General features: G+C 40.3%; 1 protein-coding gene across 5 annotated transcripts in view; it reads right to left on the reverse strand.

The window, feature by feature from the left end:
• Positions 1-656: 656 nt before the first annotated feature.
• The window catches only part of DCUN1D4 (defective in cullin neddylation 1 domain containing 4), a 65913-nt gene continuing 45593 nt past the window's right edge, over positions 657-20976 (reverse strand). For 2 of the 5 annotated variants that reach the window (XM_024131958.3, XM_028491855.2), the window contains 4 exons: positions 18321-18429; positions 6480-6584; positions 4204-4306; positions 657-4095 (listed from right to left, as the gene is read on the reverse strand). In XM_024131958.3, the coding sequence (XP_023987726.1) occupies positions 4040-4095; positions 4204-4306; positions 6480-6584; positions 18321-18429 (373 nt within the window). In that variant the 3' untranslated portion in view covers positions 657-4039. The other 3 variants (XM_028491853.2, XM_007107859.4, XM_028491854.2) reach the window with 3 other exon arrangements.

Raw genomic sequence — 20976 nt, forward strand, 5'->3', positions numbered from 1 at the left:
GGACAATTTTAGAAAGTGGTGACCAATGCTGACACACACTTACAAACTAAGTAGGTGGTAGCCTTGGGGATAGTAAAAATGGTCATTTCTACCTGGCTCCTGGCACATGGTAAGCACTAGGTTATTAGCTCGATGTTTAGAAATACTCAACATACAGCAGTAAATTTTTAATTTTATAATTTTTTTTCCTCTTTGGCTGAGGACTGTTTGTACTGTCTTAGTAAAATACTGTATCTGGAACTACTCTAGGTTAAAGGAAACTGAAGATGCATGACGACTAAATGCATTGCTTATCCCTGGATTAAAAATAAAATAATTCTCAAGGCCATTCTTGGTACCAAGGGGGAGATTTTCATCTGGACTGTATATTAGGTAACAGTATTGTATCAATGTTATATTTCTTGAGTGTGAGCAGTGTATTGTGGTTATAAGAATGTCCTTGTTTCAAAACATGGAGTGTCATAATGTAACTTACTTTAGGATAGTTCAGAAAAAATTCCATCTCTGTATCTATAGGGAGAAGTACACACACACACACACACACACACACACAGAGTGGCACAGAGAATGTGGCAAAACGTGAACAACGGAAAACGCAGGTGATAGGTATCTGAGTGTTCATCATGTTATTCTTGCGTTTTTTCCGTAGCTTTGAAATTTTTCCATATAAAAAGTTGGGGAAAGGCAAAAAAGATTAAAAAACGAAACAGTTTGAAACTACCTTAAGTGATTTTTAAAGAAAAAGTCAGAGAAGAGAAGAAAGAATTGACAAATCAGTTCTGAAACCAAACACAAATACTTTTTATTTATGGGGTATCGTTTTACATCAATTCCATTAAAACCTAAAACCAGTTTGCTGTACTCAAGTTAGATGGCATAACAGTATTTCAGTTAAGCTGGGAGTCACAGGACTTGCACACGTTTATGAAGGTAATGCAAATACTGACGACACGAAGCATTCACAGTTACAGGTTAGCTGCTGTTCACTAACAGTAACCCCCAAGAGAAATGACTTCATGGAAAAAAGCAACCCACGTTTTGGTCTCATTTACAGACACCCAACCTTTCAGTTGGTCAATGAATTCTATACATTTATTATACAACGTATGAAAGAATAAAAGATAAGGCGTACAGAGGTATTTTAGCAGTTGTAAGAATAAAAACCAAGGGCACAAACTAACTTTTAAAGCTTTCTGTATAAACTTCAAAAGCACTGTTAAGATGGAGACTGAGAGGCAACAGAAGTTTGTTGTTAATCTAGAGGTCTGTCTAGTCAGATTTATAAAAACAATTCAGAGGTTACGCTTCAAATAAGCTGCATGTAATGTTATAGAGGGTGTTTATGGCAAATCAAATAAGGAAATTTCCGACCTACCGCAGCAGTAAACATCTAAAAGTTGCATTCTTTTATGACAGAGTATTGCAACGTGGAGTTCAAAACATGATGGAAAGAGAAAGGGGGGAGACGTAGGTGAGAAAGAAAAACCAGAAAAAGGCACCCTCATTCACTTGGCCTTCACCCATAAACAAGTGCTTATGTAACTGAGGGACACTTTTAAGAAAAAGTATCTTATTACCCTGGCCCCTCCTCTTCCCCTTAAAAATAACTGCACAGAATCAAGAAAACCAAGGGCAAGCACTCTGCAGTCACAAAGATTTATTTTTCAAGGGAGTTCAAAGATTACTTGCACTTCTCTAAATACGCAAGATTATCCCTTTGGAATACTTATTTCCATATTAGGTACATCACGAAATAGTTTTTACTTGGCTTTTCCAAAACCCCTATCATCAAAATGTCCATTGTGGTTGAAATGTAACATCTTCCCTGTAACAATCCTTTTGTTTTAGGATTAACTGTGCTTTAGTGTTTAAAAAATTCTCCCGTTTCTAACGATACCTTTTAAACCAATTTCATCTATGATTTATATCTGCTTTAAACAAAACTAGAGTTGATCAAATTTAAGAACTGCTGCCTTGAAAGTGTAATTTGTTAACTTTATGGGATCCTTTTGAAAATGACTCAAGTTTTCAACAGATTGGAACCTGCCTGTGGCCAATCGCCACTGGAGTAGCAGGCGCCCGTCAGAACGGAAGCCCTTTCAACGTGTTGGTCTCAGGAGCAGTGCTTGCTCAACATCTTCTATCCTTTGCAGATAGGAATTTGTGCAAACTGGTATGAATGTATTAAGGTAGAAGGGAGTCTACAACTTCTCAACAAGGAATGGTTAAGTATGCTTAATCACTACAGAGTTTTTCCAACTTCTGGTTTATTTCACAGCAAACCAAACCTTTCTATTCGGTAGAAAAAGGAAGTAATTTCATTCTACCATATCATGATTTTGTATATGCACACACACTGTATATACATACAAAATTCCTGTCTTTGGTGGTTCGGTTAGGGAAAAAAATAACAATATGAAATAATACGAAAATCTGAACACTGTTGGCAAAAAAAACTGTGAAATCATGGTCAAGAGTAGCATTGTCTGTGTGCTTTACTCATTTAATGCCATTTAGAGGTTCACGTTTGACCCAAAAGGTTTTGGGGCCAGATTTTGAAATAATCGTAACCTCTTCCAACCGCTGCATGTTCAATCATGGATTTTGCTCATAACTAGGCATTCACTTGTTTAAATGCACCATTAGCTTTCACTTGGTTTAAGTCGTCAGACTTTTGTGTTTTCACAAAACTTTAGGGACTAAATTAGTCATTCAATAGCACCAGATAGTTGAGGGAGAAACATGCTATTTATACATTTCCTTGAGAAGGGTAAGACAAGGGGGAAAAAAAAAAAAAGACACAAAATACAAACCTAAAACTACCGTCCTGTTCACGCTTGTTTCCTCATCCACATAAATAATGGCTATCACACCTCTCTGTACACATTACTCAGGTAATGATGAGCGGCCCCTCCAGGAAAGGTCCTACCGTGTAATAGAGATTTTAGCTCAATGCTGGTGGTGTCGTGTCCACTGCCTGCAATGGACATTCTGCCAGTAAAAGCCTAGCGTGAAAGAAACAAAAATGGAAAACAAAACAAAACACCTCTCACTTATAGTATAGTTCTTTCCCCCTCAAAACTAGAGAATTAAACACCATGAAAGCGTAACTAAAAATTCAAGCCACAACTAAAAGTGCTCTGCAGTTATAAATTGCCAGCAAACCGTTAGGTTTTCATGGAGGCGGCAAAATCAATTTTACTTAGAATGGCATAGAAAGCATCAGCAGACCAAACACTGACTAGAAGAATGCAAAAGAAAAGAAAAAAATAACACTAAAAACGTTTACAAAAGTTTAAAACCAATGAAAAAAAGAAAAAGATGCGATTTTAATTTCTCCATCTGTACCTATAGTCAAACCATGCTCGGTTTCACATTAGAAAATCAAAACCTATACCCTGCATGGTGGAAATGATTTGTGGCATAGTATGTGTCTGTATGGTCAATTACTCTAACTTCCACCATTTAAAAATGCTAATATTTAAGTAAACCAAATTATATTTGGCATATGCCTCTGAAAAGTTATGACTCACTCCTACCTCCTTCCAAAGTTGGCCTCTTAAACAATAAGGTTAATTCTGGCAACATTTGCATATGGTAACAGTTGTTCTGTCTTGTTTTCTGAAATGCTACATTTGAGACCAAATAAATGTATAATTGGTTCATCTGAAAAAAGGGACTAGAAATATGCCACAAAAATTATTTTACAATACATTTTTGCAGAAATAATCTCTAGGTGAAGCTTCTTCTTTTTATACACATATACAAAATTTAAACAGCAATATACACATAATCACAGTGAGGACGTTGGCAAATTCACCAATCTGTAGTGTAAATACAAACTGCAAAGCAGCCTTCCAAGAGAACAATGCTACACAGCAAGCAGAGCTGGCCCATTCAATAGCAAACACCAACACGTCCCTGCCAAAGGGAGACAGTGCAAGAAAAGCAGCATGCGCTTGGATACAAACAGCAATTTATGGCTAATGGTTGACATAACTGTGGTAACAGTGACTCTCTCGCTGCTATGCATAAAGTCCTAGGACATCTGTTTGTCTTTATACCATTCCACAAACTCGTCCAACAAAACTGGCCCTGAAGAGAGAGAGAGAACAACATGGCTATGAGGCTTCTCACAATGAGGCAGATGAGCAAATGTGCAGGGGCGGGGGGAGGGCGGGCGAACACCTGCCCGGTACTTACATGCTCCATCTTCATCGTAGTTGCTGAGGTCAAGGTTAATTGTTCTACTAAACTCTAGCACATTGCACCACTGGTCTTTGTTTATAACTTTATATTTTGATTGCTGGTGGAGGGAAAAGTAGTATGAATTATTGACACACACAATTAACAAATGAGATGGTTTCAATTGCTGTAACAATCAACTTAATAAAGTTCACGAAGGTTAACTCTTTCCATCTGAGGTATGTTAAGCACCAATCTAACCACTGGACCACCAGGGAAGCCAGCACCAATCTAGGAGAAGGGTGAGAGAGAGCAAGAGGGGAGCTTCAGATGACGATTTTCATTACAAAAATATTATGGGGGCTCAACACAAAACAACAAATACATCAAAGAAACACAATTTTACATCCCCAGAAGTGAAATTTCTAAACGGCAGAAACCCTTTTACGTAAAAGAGCGATAATTCCTATCCCACAGAGACGTGGCAAGGATTTAAAGAGATAACTTCTGCAATTCACGCAAAGTACTTTATTTAGTGCTTGGCACACAGTAAGTGCTAAATAAAGAGTTGCTCCCATTAATAGCCTCTGACATGAACGGCATGCTCACTGTCAAGCTGTTGGCTTACAGCGCACGCAGTGGTAGGTTGACTCAACGAGACCTTGCTAAGTGCTGCAGGCGGTCTCAGGACCAGGCGGTCTAGCCACTGAAGAGTTACTGCTCTAATAATTCAGAACTTGAGTCTGATCATAAAAGAACTCAGAATAGCGATGAACTAGTTTTTCTCTTCCTCCCAGACAAGAAATATGCCACATGCATATTTTAAAATACAGTATTCCTGTATAAAGATTTAAAAATAAAACCCAGTCCAACAATGTTTAAAAACCCTCGCCACTAAAATCAGGAACACTGGAAAACAAAACAAGTACTTAAAAGCAAAGAAAGCTGCACCAACAGTTTGGAGGATGCAAACACAAGAAAAGCTCAAATGAAAGGATTATTGTGCCCTTTTCAAAGAAAAATGCAAACTAATATAAGAGAGAGAGCAAAGCACAGACCACAAGTTTAACTTTCTAAGCAACTAAAAGCAAAACCCAGTCACCGAAACGGTTGATGGTGCTCCTGGAACTGTGCGAAGCCAAATTTGCTGGCGGCAAGGTCTTCAGCTACAGAACCCTTCACACCCGGGCTCAAATTCTGCCCAACTCTCTGAGAATAGGAACCTGTTTCTACTCATTTTCCAAACAAAGCTAACACTTCTTAAGGTTGTCAGAGAAACTGGAACAGATCACCGGTAAATATGGGTTGTCACAAGTACAAGTAAACAAGTACTTCTTATATTAAAAACTAGTTTTTATACCTTTCTTCAGGAGTCCCAGTTAGTAATGTTAAAAGCAATTTTTAATAATAGTTCTCAAAGAATCCTATCAGTTGGAAGTTTTTCTGGACCATTACACCAAGTAAGTTGTAAGGAAGATCATTTCAAGAGTGAAGCTGGAGTCAGGGGAAGGCCCAGGATTTTCTCAAAGATGCAACACCCTCATCCTTTCAAGCAGAAAGCATTTTTTAAAGGGGCCTGGGACTGGAGGGCAAGAAGGATGCTCTATATGACATGACAACCCACGTAGCTCAAACTTACATCTCAGATTCTTTTAGGTCCTGCAGAGTTATTACACTGCATCAAAGCCAGTTCTTAATAACCAACAGCTCAAAATTTCTATCACTGATACTTAAAGCAAACAAACGACAATGAGAGAGGAAAGTGCTGGATTACTTCTAACACAAATGTGAAGAAAATTTAAACTGCAGGAGATGCTGTCTGAAGGAGTTTGCCACTTAGATTGATCTAGGTCCCCAAGCTACTTGGAGATAAGCGTAGATAAGAATACATTACAAACTTAATTTAGTGAGAAGGCAGGTGGCTGTTCTCTAACCTTTGCTTCATAAAAGTAGAACTTCACCTAAAGCCACAAAAGAAAGTAAATCTTGTTTTACTCTTGTTATAGAGAGCAGGAAATCTAAACAAAAACAAGCTTTTAAAACGGGGACAAGAGAGGAAAGGACAGAGCCGCGCTGTCTCTGATGCGTTTGTACCGGGGAGCGAAGCGGCACATGCAATGCACACACAGGCACACTCAGAACGCAGGGGGGTGTCACTGACAGCAATTACGCCACCACAGTTCCTACAGGCAGAAAAGTACAACAAACAGAAAATTACATAAAAGAGTTAAATAAAGTATACTTGGTTGTTCTAAGCAAGCAAACATACATTCCATAAAATAACAATTTAGTACCTCTAAGAATTGGTGAAAAACTGGAAAAAGGGGCCAGATTTTTCCTAATAACAGTCCCAACATGCACTTGGCAGTGTTTATGTCTAGGCTGCGCTGGTCCTTTTCCTGTTTAACAAACAAAAACAAGGATGAGCCAGGTGCCCCCAAATAATAAATCCCAATAATCCAAATTTCTGTTTTACTTCAACAAAAAATTAGTAAACAGCTCATTTATCATACACTATAAAAACCCTGAATCCAGACTAAGGTGGGGGAGGGGAGGTAGTCAGGACACCGTGGCAAGAGTAAACGGTTTTGTACTATATAATAATTTTACTGTGAGAGAGTCATGTCAACTGAATGATCACCCTAATGCAAAATACATTAGTTACATGGTAACAATCTCTATGATTATTTCATGCAATAAATAAAAACCTGAAACTTGCTGTTTGACATTTATGATTATTCTCAACATCATAATTACCGATCCCAAAGCCCATAACTTGACTAAATGGAGTTTAAAGGTTTCTAATTCCATGCTTAGGAATCAGGTCTCCTTGATAAAAATCATTTTTCCACCAATTTTTATTTCTTTGGTAAATGTTTTTCTTGTAACCTAAAAATGTTGCTAAATTGAGCTCATAATGAATGCTGGGGCTCTGGAGGGTCTTCCCAAATCAGAGGATGCATTCACTCCCCCACTCTGGGGGAAAGCAGCCTGTCTACCTGTTACAGTCCTTCTTACCTTGGAGTCGCTGGATGTGAAATCTCCTAGCAGAACACCCCTAACTAACAGCCAAGTGAAAGACAACATTGCATAAGGAATCCAGAAAAGACATTTACATAAACCTGAATATGGGCAGATTAAGCTCATTTTACTTGTACTTGCAACTAAGAATCCTAATTTCTCACTGATCTTTCTTACAAATTTCCATTCGGGAACTACAGGTGGGCAGTTTCTATGCAAAAGGACAGAGGACGTGGGACCCTAAGTGGTAACTTTATATATCCAGAGCTAGCCTCCTCGTGGTGTCTCAACTTCAAAGAAAGTTTGCGAAAGGACTTTTCTACAAAGGGAAAAGGAAAAGTGCCTGGCTATCCCACGTGGGGTGGAATCTAGATGTTCACCAAATTACGGGGTGATGCCGGGACCACCACTGTCAGCCACATATGCAGCTACACACCCCCCCGCAAAAAAATTGTTACCGCAAGGATTCTAATAGTGAAGTGCTCTTTAGTACACAGAGAATTTCTGGCCGTGACACTGAATTTTAAAGTGACGGACTTAAACAATACAGCAAATGTAAGGGCCTAACTCAATAGCCAACAAAGTAGATGAAGATTCGGGAAGATGTGTGATGGGTCTGTCTTTTGGTCCTGGTTGTACAGCACAACGACCGTTCACCAACAGACCAGGTCAGATGGCTCCGAGTCACCCTTCCCTGTTCTGGCCACACAACTGAAGTCTGAGGATGGCGGGGGACCCCAACTCCACAGTTCAGTGCAAATAGGGGCCCTCCTCTCTACAGCCTGCTCTGCTGTCCCCGGCCACGCATATCATCCTGCTCAGGGCTGCAGTACTCACTCCGTGGAGAGGACGACGGCAGGAAAGGTGCCCTCGAGGGGGCCCACCTTCTGCCACCAAGCCTCACAGGTCTGTTGCACTGCATGGGCTCTTGCTTCTGCGGTGCACACTGTGCAAGGAAACGGAAGGCTTCCTCTCACCGTGTCACATGGGTGTGGCAGCAATGGCACACCCCGCTATGGAGCATCCACAAGGAAAACGAGGGAACTGTTGAAAACACACGCGGCACCACAGGACCAGGCCCCAGGTCACCTGCTGAACAACAGCTCAGGCAGCACTGGGCTGAGGGCACGGGCGCTCTGGAAATGCTCTCCCTTTGAGGAGTTTGTAATCCTTCACTCAACCTAAAGTCGCTAGTCTTGCCCTGATAACATACTGTGCCTTCTTCCAACATCATCCATGTCCCCGTCACAATGGACATACACTAAGGTGACAAAAAAAAAAGATACAAAGGACCTGGACAGACTCTTTGAAACAGTGCAATCATCTGACAAACTGATGATCATGAAGGATTTCAATGCATGTGTTTGGCAGCGATGCCAAAACATGGATGAAAGGCATCAGACTCACAGGACTGGAAAGCTGAACAGCACTCACTTACTCCTGCTCTGCAAGGGTGCCAGCCAGCAGCTCGCAATCACTAACACCATCTTCTGCCTAGCAAATAAGAGAGAGATATTATGGATGCACTCGCGATCTGAACAGTGGCATCTCGCTGGTAACCAACATTGCCTGTGGGTGGATGTGAGGCTACGTGCAAATGACCATGAGTGGGAGCACCCCGAACTCCTGGGGCCACAGCACAGCTGAGAGATCCCAGAGCACACAGCTACTAACCAGCAAAACGGAGACGTGCCCGGGGGTTCTCTGACAATGATCCTAATGGCATTCTCAAAGGGCTTCCCAATTAAAAGTGAAATGAATCTCCCAGAATGCTATGAAGCAGCCATCAACATTACAAGTATGTAAAAAAAAAAAAAAAAAAAAAAAAAAAATCACCTTAACAAATTCAAGGAATACAGCAAAGACATCTAGAAACCCCTCGCAGGAAATTCAAAGAGTAGACTGTCAACACCAATGCTGTGACTCTGCTTGTGGAGCACCAGGGAGCGAGCGGCAGATTTCTGCATCTCAAGGTCAGAATTTAAGCAGAAAGTACCTTGAGACAGGCTGTCCAGAGTCAATAAGCATCCCCAGAAGACCCACTGAGGTTAAGGGAGAAGAAGTGAAACTTTTCTCCCTGCCCACCTCTTAACCCAACTTTCATTTGCTAAGATAACAAAATAAAAAGCAATTTCATTTTTCAAATAATAATAGGAACTGAACAGGTTCCATACACACACCAAAGATGTACTAACCCCCTACAATACACAACTAGATTCTGCCTTGGGGTCTTCCTTAAACACAGATTTTAAAATTCAGTTACAGATGAGATCAGTCCTCTTATTCGCAGCTGCAAGACCAAAGGATCCTTCTCTGAATATTCTATGAAATTATGTTTCGTATATGGAATGCACTACTCAAGCTAAAGACTACTAACACCTAATGTAGAGTAGAGAATAATGAAGTTTTACCAAGTTCTGATTTGACGTTCAAAAATGAAAACAAATATTGCCTTTGTTTATGTAAGACTGTTCCAACACAGGTCTTCCTGTAAGATGTGAAAACTAAGCATTTTTTTCGTAAATGGCACCAATGACACAAACTGAAACAAAGTAATTAAACAGTTAATTGTCAATATGCAAATATAAATATATTACAAAAATTAATCTTCAAACATCTAGGTATCCAGATATGCTGTATCACAGACCCTTGTGTCAAAGGATCTACTTCCAATTTTCACAAAGTTTTAATAGCTTAAAGACTTGTACTTGAAAAAGGGAATGTTGAATTACTAAAATTATAAAGAAAAAATCTTCAACATTAAAAAAGAAATCCTTAAGATTTTCGAGAGAGACTAGATGAACTTGAGAAACAGTATATAAATACCCATGATCACAAACATTTTAAATGGTGACAACCAAGTCAGAAATCAGTACATGAAATCAAAAGGCCTTCACTGAAGACTTGTAATATAGGTCATGGAACTCTCATTTGAGACCACAGGATTACAAAACAGAAAGAGAAAATGCAGTCTTCCTTACCACAGTTCAACTAACATAAGGCAAGAATAGCGCTCAAGAACTCAAATCTTAAAGTGGTTGTTTACAAAGCTGAAAAGACAGCAAATCAGTTTTTTGAATGAGAGTTGTTTTTTGTTTTTAATACACATTAAAAACAAGCAAAAAGGTCATAAAACCCATGAGTGCCCTCCCACTGGGAAAAGTGAAACTAAACCATGATGCTCTTAGAACTTACCCCAGCATAGTTTTCAAATAACAATGTTTGCATGGCAATTACTTGATTAAGCTCAACTACTGACAATTCCTTTAAAACAAAAGAAAAAGAAAGATCTGCCAACAGGCATAGCCTCTCCACAGTCGTTTTGTTTGGCATAGACTCTATTACTGTATGCACTACTCTTGGAAGGCAAATTATTTGAAACCTAAGTAATGTCAGCGAAGAATAATTCAACAACTATTTCTAATTCTATGGTTAACTTTTACTGAGAACTTAAACTGAGCCAGAAACTGTTTTAAGTGCCTCATACTTCGAACTCATTTAATACGACCATATTAGGATAGGCATTATTATAATCCCCAGTTTATAAATAAGGGAACTGAGGCACAGAAATGAAATGACAATCGATAAGAGCTGGGGCTTGAACCAGGAGTCTGATTCCAAGCCTGAGCATCTCATCGTGTACCAATCCACCTCCCCGAGAAGGAATGGGGGAAGACAGCTCTCAATGTTAAGAGACACACAGTCCAATTCGCTTTACAAACAACTGCTGAGCAAATCTGGGCAATAACCAAACGGTAATCTTAAAGGTAAAGCTGACAAGATGTCCAGGGTAACAGACCTCAGATTAGATGACCACATACTCGTCCGACTTCTGTCCTCGCCCAGGCCCACCTTCTGTTTTCCTCATAATTTACAATGAAGTACAAGGCAGAAGTAGAGAGGAGTACGTACGTGTGTGTGTCTGGTGCGTTGGGCGTTGTGTGGAAAGGGAAATTAGACAAACACATCGGTTAAGAAGTAAGAAACTGACTCAAGTTAGAAGAGAAAATGAATCAAATGGTCAGAGCAGATGTCAGATTAGAGCCAGGCAGAGTTCTCTGATAACAGGGGGTGTTGAACACAAGACCCAGCAAAATTTTCCTTCACAAATTCTATGAGTAACATCCACAACCATTCCATTAAATGGAAGCGACATAGACGTCAGCTTTCACCTGTGACCTCTTACACTTTCTTGAAACACCTCCTCAGAAACAAAATAAAAGCACTAGTAGCTGGAAAAGTGGGTGCATCAAGGGACAGGCTGTGAGGACTGACTTGTAACAACAGATTAACTGTCACAGGATCACCTCTCAGGAAGGGGGATTCCCACTGGTACCTTAGGCCTCCACAAAACCCTCCGTTACAACTTCTTCAAGCTTTACTGCAAGGAATGAAAAACAAGGACTTGCCCCTAGAGGAATCTCCCATTCTTCTCTTGCTCACTGCCCTTCCTCTCCTTCACCCTGAAGGCCTCCCTTCTCTCCATCCAGCGCTTCTCCACCTCAGTCACGTGGGAGGGCTCCACTCAGCTCCCATCTCCCCCGCCCCACCTCCGAGCCCACTGAGGCCTTGCCTCCGTCCTCCCCATCATTCTCGCCTTCCTACACCGAGGCTGTCGGATGCAGCACTGCTGGAAGATCTCCGAGAGCAGCATCACCGTCAATTCATGGTGTCCACTCTCAGCCAGATGCCAAGATGCTGCTGCTATCAGCACCTCACTCAGCCCAACATTCATCCTTCTCAGAACCCCAAGAGGCAACTCTCTGTGGCTTTCAGCACAGTACCCTGTCTCTGCCCCAGAGCATGTAGAAAAAACAAATTTAACTCATGTTTAATAACTAGTCCCAGATCAACCAAAAAAATCACTATATTTAGTCTTTTTATCTCATTCTATTTGTCCAATCTTATTCTCACTAGGTCCTTGTAAAGGAATCAAGGCAAAAACGGCTGTTTTACTTAAGGAATCCACACAACCATATTTGTTTATACAATAAATAAAATCTACATTAGGGGGAAAACGCTAAGCATAAAAGTACTCAGACAAAATTCCACTTGTAGAAGGAATTGGCCATTTCAGCTCTTGAGTCTCTACCCCCACCATCTTCCGGGAACAGGACACCACAGGACGGTGGACAGTTTGAGTCAGGAAGGTGGTGTGGCTCCATGGAGAGGACACGGTCTGCACTCAGGGGCAGAGCCCAGGCCCTCGTGTTGTCCCCTCCTCTCTGGCCCTCAGCCTTGTCATCTGCATTGTGACAAGACTGGACCAAGTGTCCTCTTGTGGTTTTTTTCAACTCTCAAGTTTCACGATTCTCTGCCATCCCTAAGACTACAAATAAGTTCAAGTCAAAGTAAAATTAGGAGAAAAATAATATAACTTTACAACCAAGTACTATTTTTAATTGCCTACAAGGTTCTAAGGTGAGGGGAAAACAATCACACTCTTAGGATTATAATTTTGGTGGAGAGATGTTAAAGGGGCGTTTTATCACTTTCTGGTACTACAGTTTCTTTCCTGGTATATTAAAGGGTAATTCAGAATATTTAACATATGTCATTGTTATTTCCAATAGAGGATATTTAGGATATTAAAACTATAACAAAGTTCAGTTCTTACTAAAAGTTTAATTTTAAAAGGTCTGCTGTGTAATTATGCGTTATTACCTCTACGAGTCATTTTTCTAGTAGGAAAAGAAAAGGATTGGAGGGAAGAAGTGGGGGGTTGAATTCTGCTTCCAACCAAGACAGAGATAGAGAAACTAGATTCCCACCCCCCGTGCACATCAAACAACCAGAAAACTGAACAAAATACATGAGACAATGGCTCTCACGCACTGGTCAGTGTGCAGCACAGGAGTGTGACCCCTGAGAAAAAGGGTAAGTCCCCAGTGACAGCAGCATATTGTGCGGAGGTGGCTTCCAGGCCACAGCACAGGAGGGGGACCCAGCCCCAGCCCAGTGGAACCCCAACCGACTGAGTTGGAAAGGACAGAGTTTGTGGAGTTCGAGGAGGCATATAATTGGTGGGGCAAAATACCAGCAAGGGGGGAGCTGCACAGAGAGACCTGGAGACCCGCAGAATGCCTCCCCAGCCACTGGCTGAGGACTTGTCTGTGCACATGTGAGAGGAAACCACCTGAGTCTGGGAAAGAATCACTGCAGAAGAGTACGCAGAAATTCCCAGAGCTCACATGGGGCTGGGAATAGTTTCTATTTCCACCAGGCACAGTGGAAAAAATCTCATAATACATAGGGCCTTGGACAGAATCCTCAGAAGGGTATTATTGTCTTACTAGTGGGGCTAAGTCATCCCTAGACTGAGGCTGCTCTGGACCAGTCCTTTCAAAGGATCAATCTGATTCCAAGTAACTTAACTATATACCAGAAAAAAATTTAAATCCAACATTATTTAAAGGAATACAACAAACCCCAGCAACCAACAACATAAAACTCACAATACCCAGCATCCAACAACAACAACAAAAACTACTAGGAATGCAAAGAAGCGGTAACATATTGCCCACAACCAAGATAAAAATTTTAACCAAGAGAAAGAGATACAGAAATGACAGATATGATGGAACCAGGAGACAATGCTGTTAAAACACCTGTTATAAACACATTCTAGATGTTCAAGAAGGTAGAAGAAAATATTATCATGATGAGAGAAATGGATATAAAAAGACACAAATGGAATTTCTAGAGATGAAAAATATAGTATCTGAAATGAAAAATATACTGGGGCTAGGATTAGCAGAAAAGATTAGTATTAGAAGATACAGTAATAAATATTATCCAAAGGGAAAACAAAAACAAAAAAATTGAACACAGTATCAGTAGCTTGTGGGACAATATCAAGCATCTAACATAAGTATAACTGTAGTCCCAGAAGGAAGAGAGAGGGAGAACAGAAGAAATATTTGAAGAAATAACAGCTGAGAAATTTCCTGATTTAATACAAACTGTAAGTCCAAAGACCTAAAAAACTCAACAAACCTTAACCAGAATAAACATAAGGAAAATTATGCCAAGGCACACCATAGTCAACTTGCTGAAAAGCAGTGAAAAGAGAATAAAAGCAGTCAGAAAACAAAACAAGACAGTATGCTCAAAGGAATAATGAATGACACCAGACTTATCATCAGAAACTCCACAAGACAGAAGACAATGGAGAACTATCACTAAAGTACTACAAGAATAAATGGTCCATCTAGAATCTTTTATCCAGAGAAGTACCTTCTAAATTGAAGGCAAAAGGAAAGCTTAGAGATTCATCACCAGAAAATCTGTACTAGGAGAAATGCTGTAGGAAATTTTTTAGGCAGAAGGTAAATGATAGCAGATAGAAATCTGGATCCACAAAAAAGGAAGAAAGAGCACACAAGTGGTGTATATTTGGGTAAATATAAAAGATATTTTTGCCTATTTAAAGCAAAAATGATATTACTATATACTATGATCTGAATATTTGTGTCTGCCCCCCCCCTCAGTTCACATGCTGAAACCCTGATCGCCAAGATAATGGAAACAGGAGGTAGGGTCCTCAGCTACAGAGAGCTCCCTCCTCCCTGCCACCATGTGCGCTTACGGCAGAAAGACACCCATCCTGCTGGCACTGTGATCGTGGACTTTCCAGCCTCCTGAATTACGAGAAATAAATTTCCATTATTTATAAGCTACTGAGTCTCTCGTATTTTGTTACAGCAGCCTGAACAGACTAAAACAATAGATTGTGAGATGTATAATACATGTGTAAGTAAAATGTATGACACAGCAGCAAAAAAGTACGGAAGGGCAAAATGAAAGTGCACTATTGTAAAGGCTCCTGCATTATACATGAAGTGGTATAATATTATCGGAAGATGGACTGTGAAAATTTAAAGATGTATACCGTAAAGCCTAGAACAATCGCAAAAAAATGAAACAGAGACACAGCTAATAAGACAATAGTGGAAAAGAATGATTAAAATGGAATCTAAAAAAACCCCTCAATCCAAAAGAAGCCATGAAAAGAGGAAAAAAGGAACAAAAACAAATGGGACAAAAAGAGAAATGAATAGCAGTTTAGGAGATGTAAACTTAACCATATCAATAAATACATTAAATGTAAATGGTTTAAGCATCGCAAGACATATACTGTCATACCCAACTATGCATATGCTACATATAAGAAACCCACTTTAAATATAAAGGCACAAATAGGTTTTTAAAGAGGATGGAAGAAGATATATCATACAGACTTTAATTTTTTAAAAAAAGCAGAAATGGCTATATTTGTATCAAAGTAGACTTCAGAACAAGGAATACTATCAGAGATAAAGAAAAACATTTCATAATGCTAGAGGGTCAATTCTTCAAGAGCACATAATAATACTAAGTCTATCTAAACCTAATGCCTGAGCTTTAAAATACATGAAACAAGAAATGATACAAATGACAGAAGTAATTATAGTCGGAGAGTCCAACATTCCTCCCTCAGTAAATGATAGAAGAGTAGGCAGAAATCAATAAGGATACAGAAGACCTCAACAACACTATCAACCAACTTGATCTAACTGACATTTATAAAACATTTCACCAAACAGCAGCAGAATATTCATTCTTTTCAGGTACACATAAAACATTCATCACAGCAGACCATATTCTGGACCACAGATCAAGCCTCCCTGCATTTTAGTGGACTGAAACTGTCCAGAGTATGTTCTCTGACCACAGCAGAATTAACGATAGAAAGATTACTTGGAAAGTCCTAATAGTTGGCAAATAACACAAGCAACACACTTCTAAATAACCAATGAGTCCAAAACAACCACAGGGGAAACTGGAAAATATTCTGAACTGAATGCAAATGAATACACAACACCTTGACACTTGTGGGATACAGCTAAACCGAACAAAACAAAGGATTCAATAACAAACTCATCTTAGAGCATATTTTAGCGAAACTGATATCTATTTGGTAATGATTAAATACAGGTGGTTGTTATTCATCATTACATAAAGGGGCTTAACTTGCTGATATTTACTGATACTCTCCTTAAACGGCAAAGATCTCTGTGGGCTGCTCCCAGAGACATGACGAAAGAAAACACGCACTCCCTTAACCTGTCAGAAAAAATGCAGGCCTGTACCCAAACCCCAAGGCCAAGCTAGAGGGATACAAGGGCCATGTAAGTGAGGGCACGTGTTCTCTCTGGGGCAGGATGATTCTGTGTGACAGCGGAGGCACGTGGCTTGGGCCCAGAAGCCCGACGCTGCAGAGAGCAGTCGGGGGAGAGACATGGCTCCAAGCAGAGCCTGGCGGCACAAAAGGAGGGAGCAGAGAGGCGGGGGCAGGGGGCAGGTTCAGCGAACTGCTCGTTCGCCGTCAGCACGACACAGGCGTCTTGTGGGAGAGGAAGCCTGGGACTGGACTACGAGGGCCTGGAGGGAGCCGCAGACGCGACCTGGAGCCAGAACCTGAGTCTGAGTCCTGAACCTACTGCTGAGCAACGAGGCAGCCCTGCCCCAAGTTCCCCGCTCCCCTGTGAAGGAGGACAAAACCATCCCGTCTGTCCCTCATCTGCGGGGGGGCGCAACCGTACCACCCACACGGTGGGTGAAGCACTACATTCACACGGAGGCGACGGGTGCAGTGGCTTGGTGAGCTGAAGGTGCCCGAGTAGCCCCAGGATGAAGGAAGATGGAGGACACCCTACTGGTGTTGAGTGTGGGTGAGAGGGAGAGAATGTGGACGCAAGGTCACGGCAGCAGTACAGGCGAGGAGCACGGCCTCAACCCCAAGGCTGTGGTGGAAGCACCAAGAAAGAGGCAACAGAAGGGGCCTCGGTGAAGGGGATGGAAAGCCAGGGAGGAGCAAAGTGGAACCCAGTTCTAAAGCAGTGGATATGTGGGAAAATTTGACCCTCAAACAAGGAAGTTAAAAAATATTTTCGTGAGAAGGCATGATGCTTCTAAACAAACTTTTGCCCATACAATAGGACACTGCTGACTTTGGAAGGAAAAAAAAATCTCATGAAACAAAACGTTTAATCCTAAAAACTACGCATCTATTCTAAAAGCATCTGGCAAACAAATTCTATATATAATTACACAAACGCTGTTTAGTAAAACACTGCAACTGAATTTCACCATATTACTTCTAACGTCTATAAATTTTCATGCATGTCCTGATTTTACTTGAAGGTTGCAAAAATTCACAAGTGAGGACATCACAGTGAACTACTAATGTGTTATTACAGATGCACCGGAACTCATCAGCAAATAAACCTTTGGCTGAGCTAACAGAGCCAAAGCGAAGAAGAAGTGAAAAGATCAACACAGAGGTAAGAAAAAAGAATTATTTGTCACTGAGTTCTCTGCTTAAAAAAAAAAAAAAAAAAAAAGATTAAAAAGAAATCATCAATCAAGAAAGCCTAGTCACCTGAACCCACCAAACACACAAACATAACAGAAACCACCATTCTGCAATAAAGTGTAATCGTACATATGGGCCGTGGACAGTGAATGAACACAATGCCAACTTATACCTCAGAATTCGCTACCTACGGTGACCAGGCTGAAAAATACAGCTTTATGTCACTCCAGTAAAACCACCTATTCACCTACTTGGACTGGCTCACTATGTGACAAACAAGATGATCACTTTTCAAAATGATGACTAGAAACTATGTTTGAATAACGTCCACTGAAATTAGCTTACGTTTGAAATTCAAACGATTTTCAGATACGATATAGCACCCAAAATGAAACTGGCTTTGATCTGACTAACTTATTCCAGTAATCTCAATGGGTGAAGCTTTGCTGTTTCGTGAGAAGGAAAAGATTTGTCAAGCTTACCTAAGAGACATTTACAACAGTGTCTATTACATGCCCATTTACAAGTTATTTCTAAGCCAATCTCAAGAGCTATTAATAGTCTGTCACTAGAGCTTTTTGCTGACATTACATTCTTGCCCAGAAATCAGTTAGTGTAGAAAGCGTACACATAGGGAGAAATTCTAACTAGCATCCTGGGAGTAGCTTATTCAACTTCCTTGCTGTAGTACGTAAAATAAACCTCAAAAAGGGAGGGAGAGAGAGGGAAACATCTGGATAGGCTCCAGAGAACTCACCCGTGCAAAGTCAAACGCATATCTGTAAATAAGTTTAAAGTTTGTAGAATCATTTAATAATGATCTTAAGTAATCCAAAGTATTTCTGAGTTTTTCTGTTGTATCACATCTAGAAAAACAGAATAAAGGCAAATTATAACCCGAGTGTTTTTTTAACGTGGGGCAGTAATATACAACACAATACTAAAAGACAATAAAAACCCTGGAGTTGGAACATGCCCACAATGAGCTATTTTTTTCCTACTCTTTTTATTTTAAGAAATTTCAAATGTACAGAAAAGTTGAAGGCCTAGTAAATACACACCCATATACCCATCCCCTGGGTTCACCATGAGCACTGCCACATTTGTGCTTGCTCTCTCACATACATGCACTTTTTTCTGTACCATTTGAAAGTCAGTTACCAACATAATGCCACTTTACTCCTAAACACTTCAATGCCATCATCACTCTTAATATCCTAGAAATGTTAACTTTCTGAGCTAATATATGATCCATGCGCAAATTTCCCAATTTTTCCCCCAGCTGTTTCTTTTCATCCGGGATCCAGTCAAGGCTCATGCACTGCTTTCAGGTATCTATCTCCTTAGCATCTAGAAGGTGTCCTGCCTTTTTTCTGTCTTTCTTGACAATGTCATTTTTTAAAAGACCAGACTAGTTGTTTTGCAGAATCTCAGTCTGTCAGATAATTTCCCTATGATTATATTTAGATTAAGTACTCATGATAAGGACTCTCCACGTGATGTCCTTCTCAGTATACCCTGTGAGGAGGCTCATAACGTCAGTCTGTCCCATTACTGGTGATATTAAGTTGATTCATTTGGTGAAGGTAGCGTCCACCAGATTCTCCACTTAACGGTACTCTTCGCCCTTCTGAAGTGGTGTGTAATCTGGGGGATGATACCTTGAGACTGACAATCCTGTTCCTCAACAACAGTTTACCAGGTGAAACATTTTAGCATCTGTTGATGAGCCCTGCCTGAATCAGTTTTACATCTGAAGGTACAAAATGGTGATTTTTCTAATTCTATCATGCTTTTACACTTACAGGCTGGAATTGTTCTATAAAGAGTTCTACTCACCATCTTTCTTACTTTCTGGACTTAAGGATTTTTGCCTTTTACTCAGTGTTATAATCTGCTACTGTCTTCATTCTTTTGATGCATAAATTGTCCTTGTTTGGGCAGTGGCCCCTTCAAGCTGGCTCCAGTGTCCTTCTCACATGTCCCCTTCGGTCTCTGAGCACGTCCTCACTTTCTGGCACAAGATATTCTAGCTTACCTTGTACTCTCTCTACCCTAAACTTGAAATCAGCTATTTCTCCAGGGAGCCCCTAGTGATAACCATCTATTTTCACAGGTAAGAGACACACTGTTTATTTTTAAGTAGACTGATTGGTTATTTTTACAAACTAATTTTCTGTTCATATCATCTAGCCCTTAAAAATGAGAACAAAGAGTCATCATTTTCACTGACAATATTAAAGCTTTTCAATGCTGCATGTGTACCCTTGCGTTTCTCTGTAGAGCTTTTACCTCCTACTAAGTATAGACAATACATATTACAAGTATTATCAATGTAAATATTTTACATACTTTATAAACTAAAATATGGTTCATAATAGAGCATACTAACGTATTTTTAGCATTAAATTTGTGAAAGCTTTTTTTTTTTTGTAGGTATCTATAAAAAACTCCCCAGGATCTATTGAGATGATAAAATATCTAAAAGTCAAAAGTTACAGTAAATATTTCATTTCTATGAGTCTACAACAATTTAGAATGTGCTTTATTTCTTCCTGATGTTTTTGAAAACTAGAAAAGATTAAAATTAGACTATTTTAGAAGTCAGAAAACGCTTCTTTAAGGGACTGACATGTAAGCTGAGAGCTGAAAGATAGGTGGAAACTAGATGTTTTTGGAGGGGAGGGCTTCCCACATTAAAGGAACGGTATGTGCAAAGGTCCAGTGGCAGAAGGGAGCGTGCCAAGTCCAAAGACTAAAAGAAAATCACTGTGACTAGATTGGGTAGCGTAAGAGGGGAAGTGGTCCAAGATGAAGCTGAAAGGGAGGCAGGGCCAGACCACAAAGGGTTTTTGTGGTCCACAGTGGGTTTTTTTGTTTGTTTGTTTGGGGAGGTTTTTTTGAATCCTAGAAACAATGGAAGCCACCTCCTATCATGGGAGAGACCGTGATCAGGCTTCCATCTTGAAAAGCCCACTCTGGATCTCTGTGGAGAAAGGTTAGGGAAGGAAAAAAAGAGACACTGATTGATAGCCTAGTTATAGAGATTTACTGCCAGAACCCAAATGAGGGTTGCTGGAGGCTAAAAGGATGCACAAGAAAGCAGTAAGTAGAGCCTGCGAGGCAGGACTGGGAACAGGGCTTACCTTGCATTGGGCACTCTACTGTATGGCTCAATTTTCTTACCAGGTATATAAATGACGAATAATATTTTATTAGTAATAATATGGGGGAGGATCAAAGAGGAGGGAAACCAGCTAACCCCAAAACATCTAAGGCCAAGGTTCCCCTCTTCATTTGGGAAGAAGGTTAAGGATGAAAACCACAGGAAACTGGCCAGATTTGGGCCAGTGGTTTAGTTTAGTTAGTCCCGCCCTATCAAAGGAAGAAGAGCAGTTGTTTGTTTCAACAGA

Source organism: Physeter macrocephalus, chromosome 7, assembly GCF_002837175.3.
Source record: "Physeter macrocephalus isolate SW-GA chromosome 7, ASM283717v5, whole genome shotgun sequence".
In the NCBI taxonomy this organism is placed as follows: Eukaryota; Metazoa; Chordata; class Mammalia; order Artiodactyla; family Physeteridae; genus Physeter; species Physeter macrocephalus.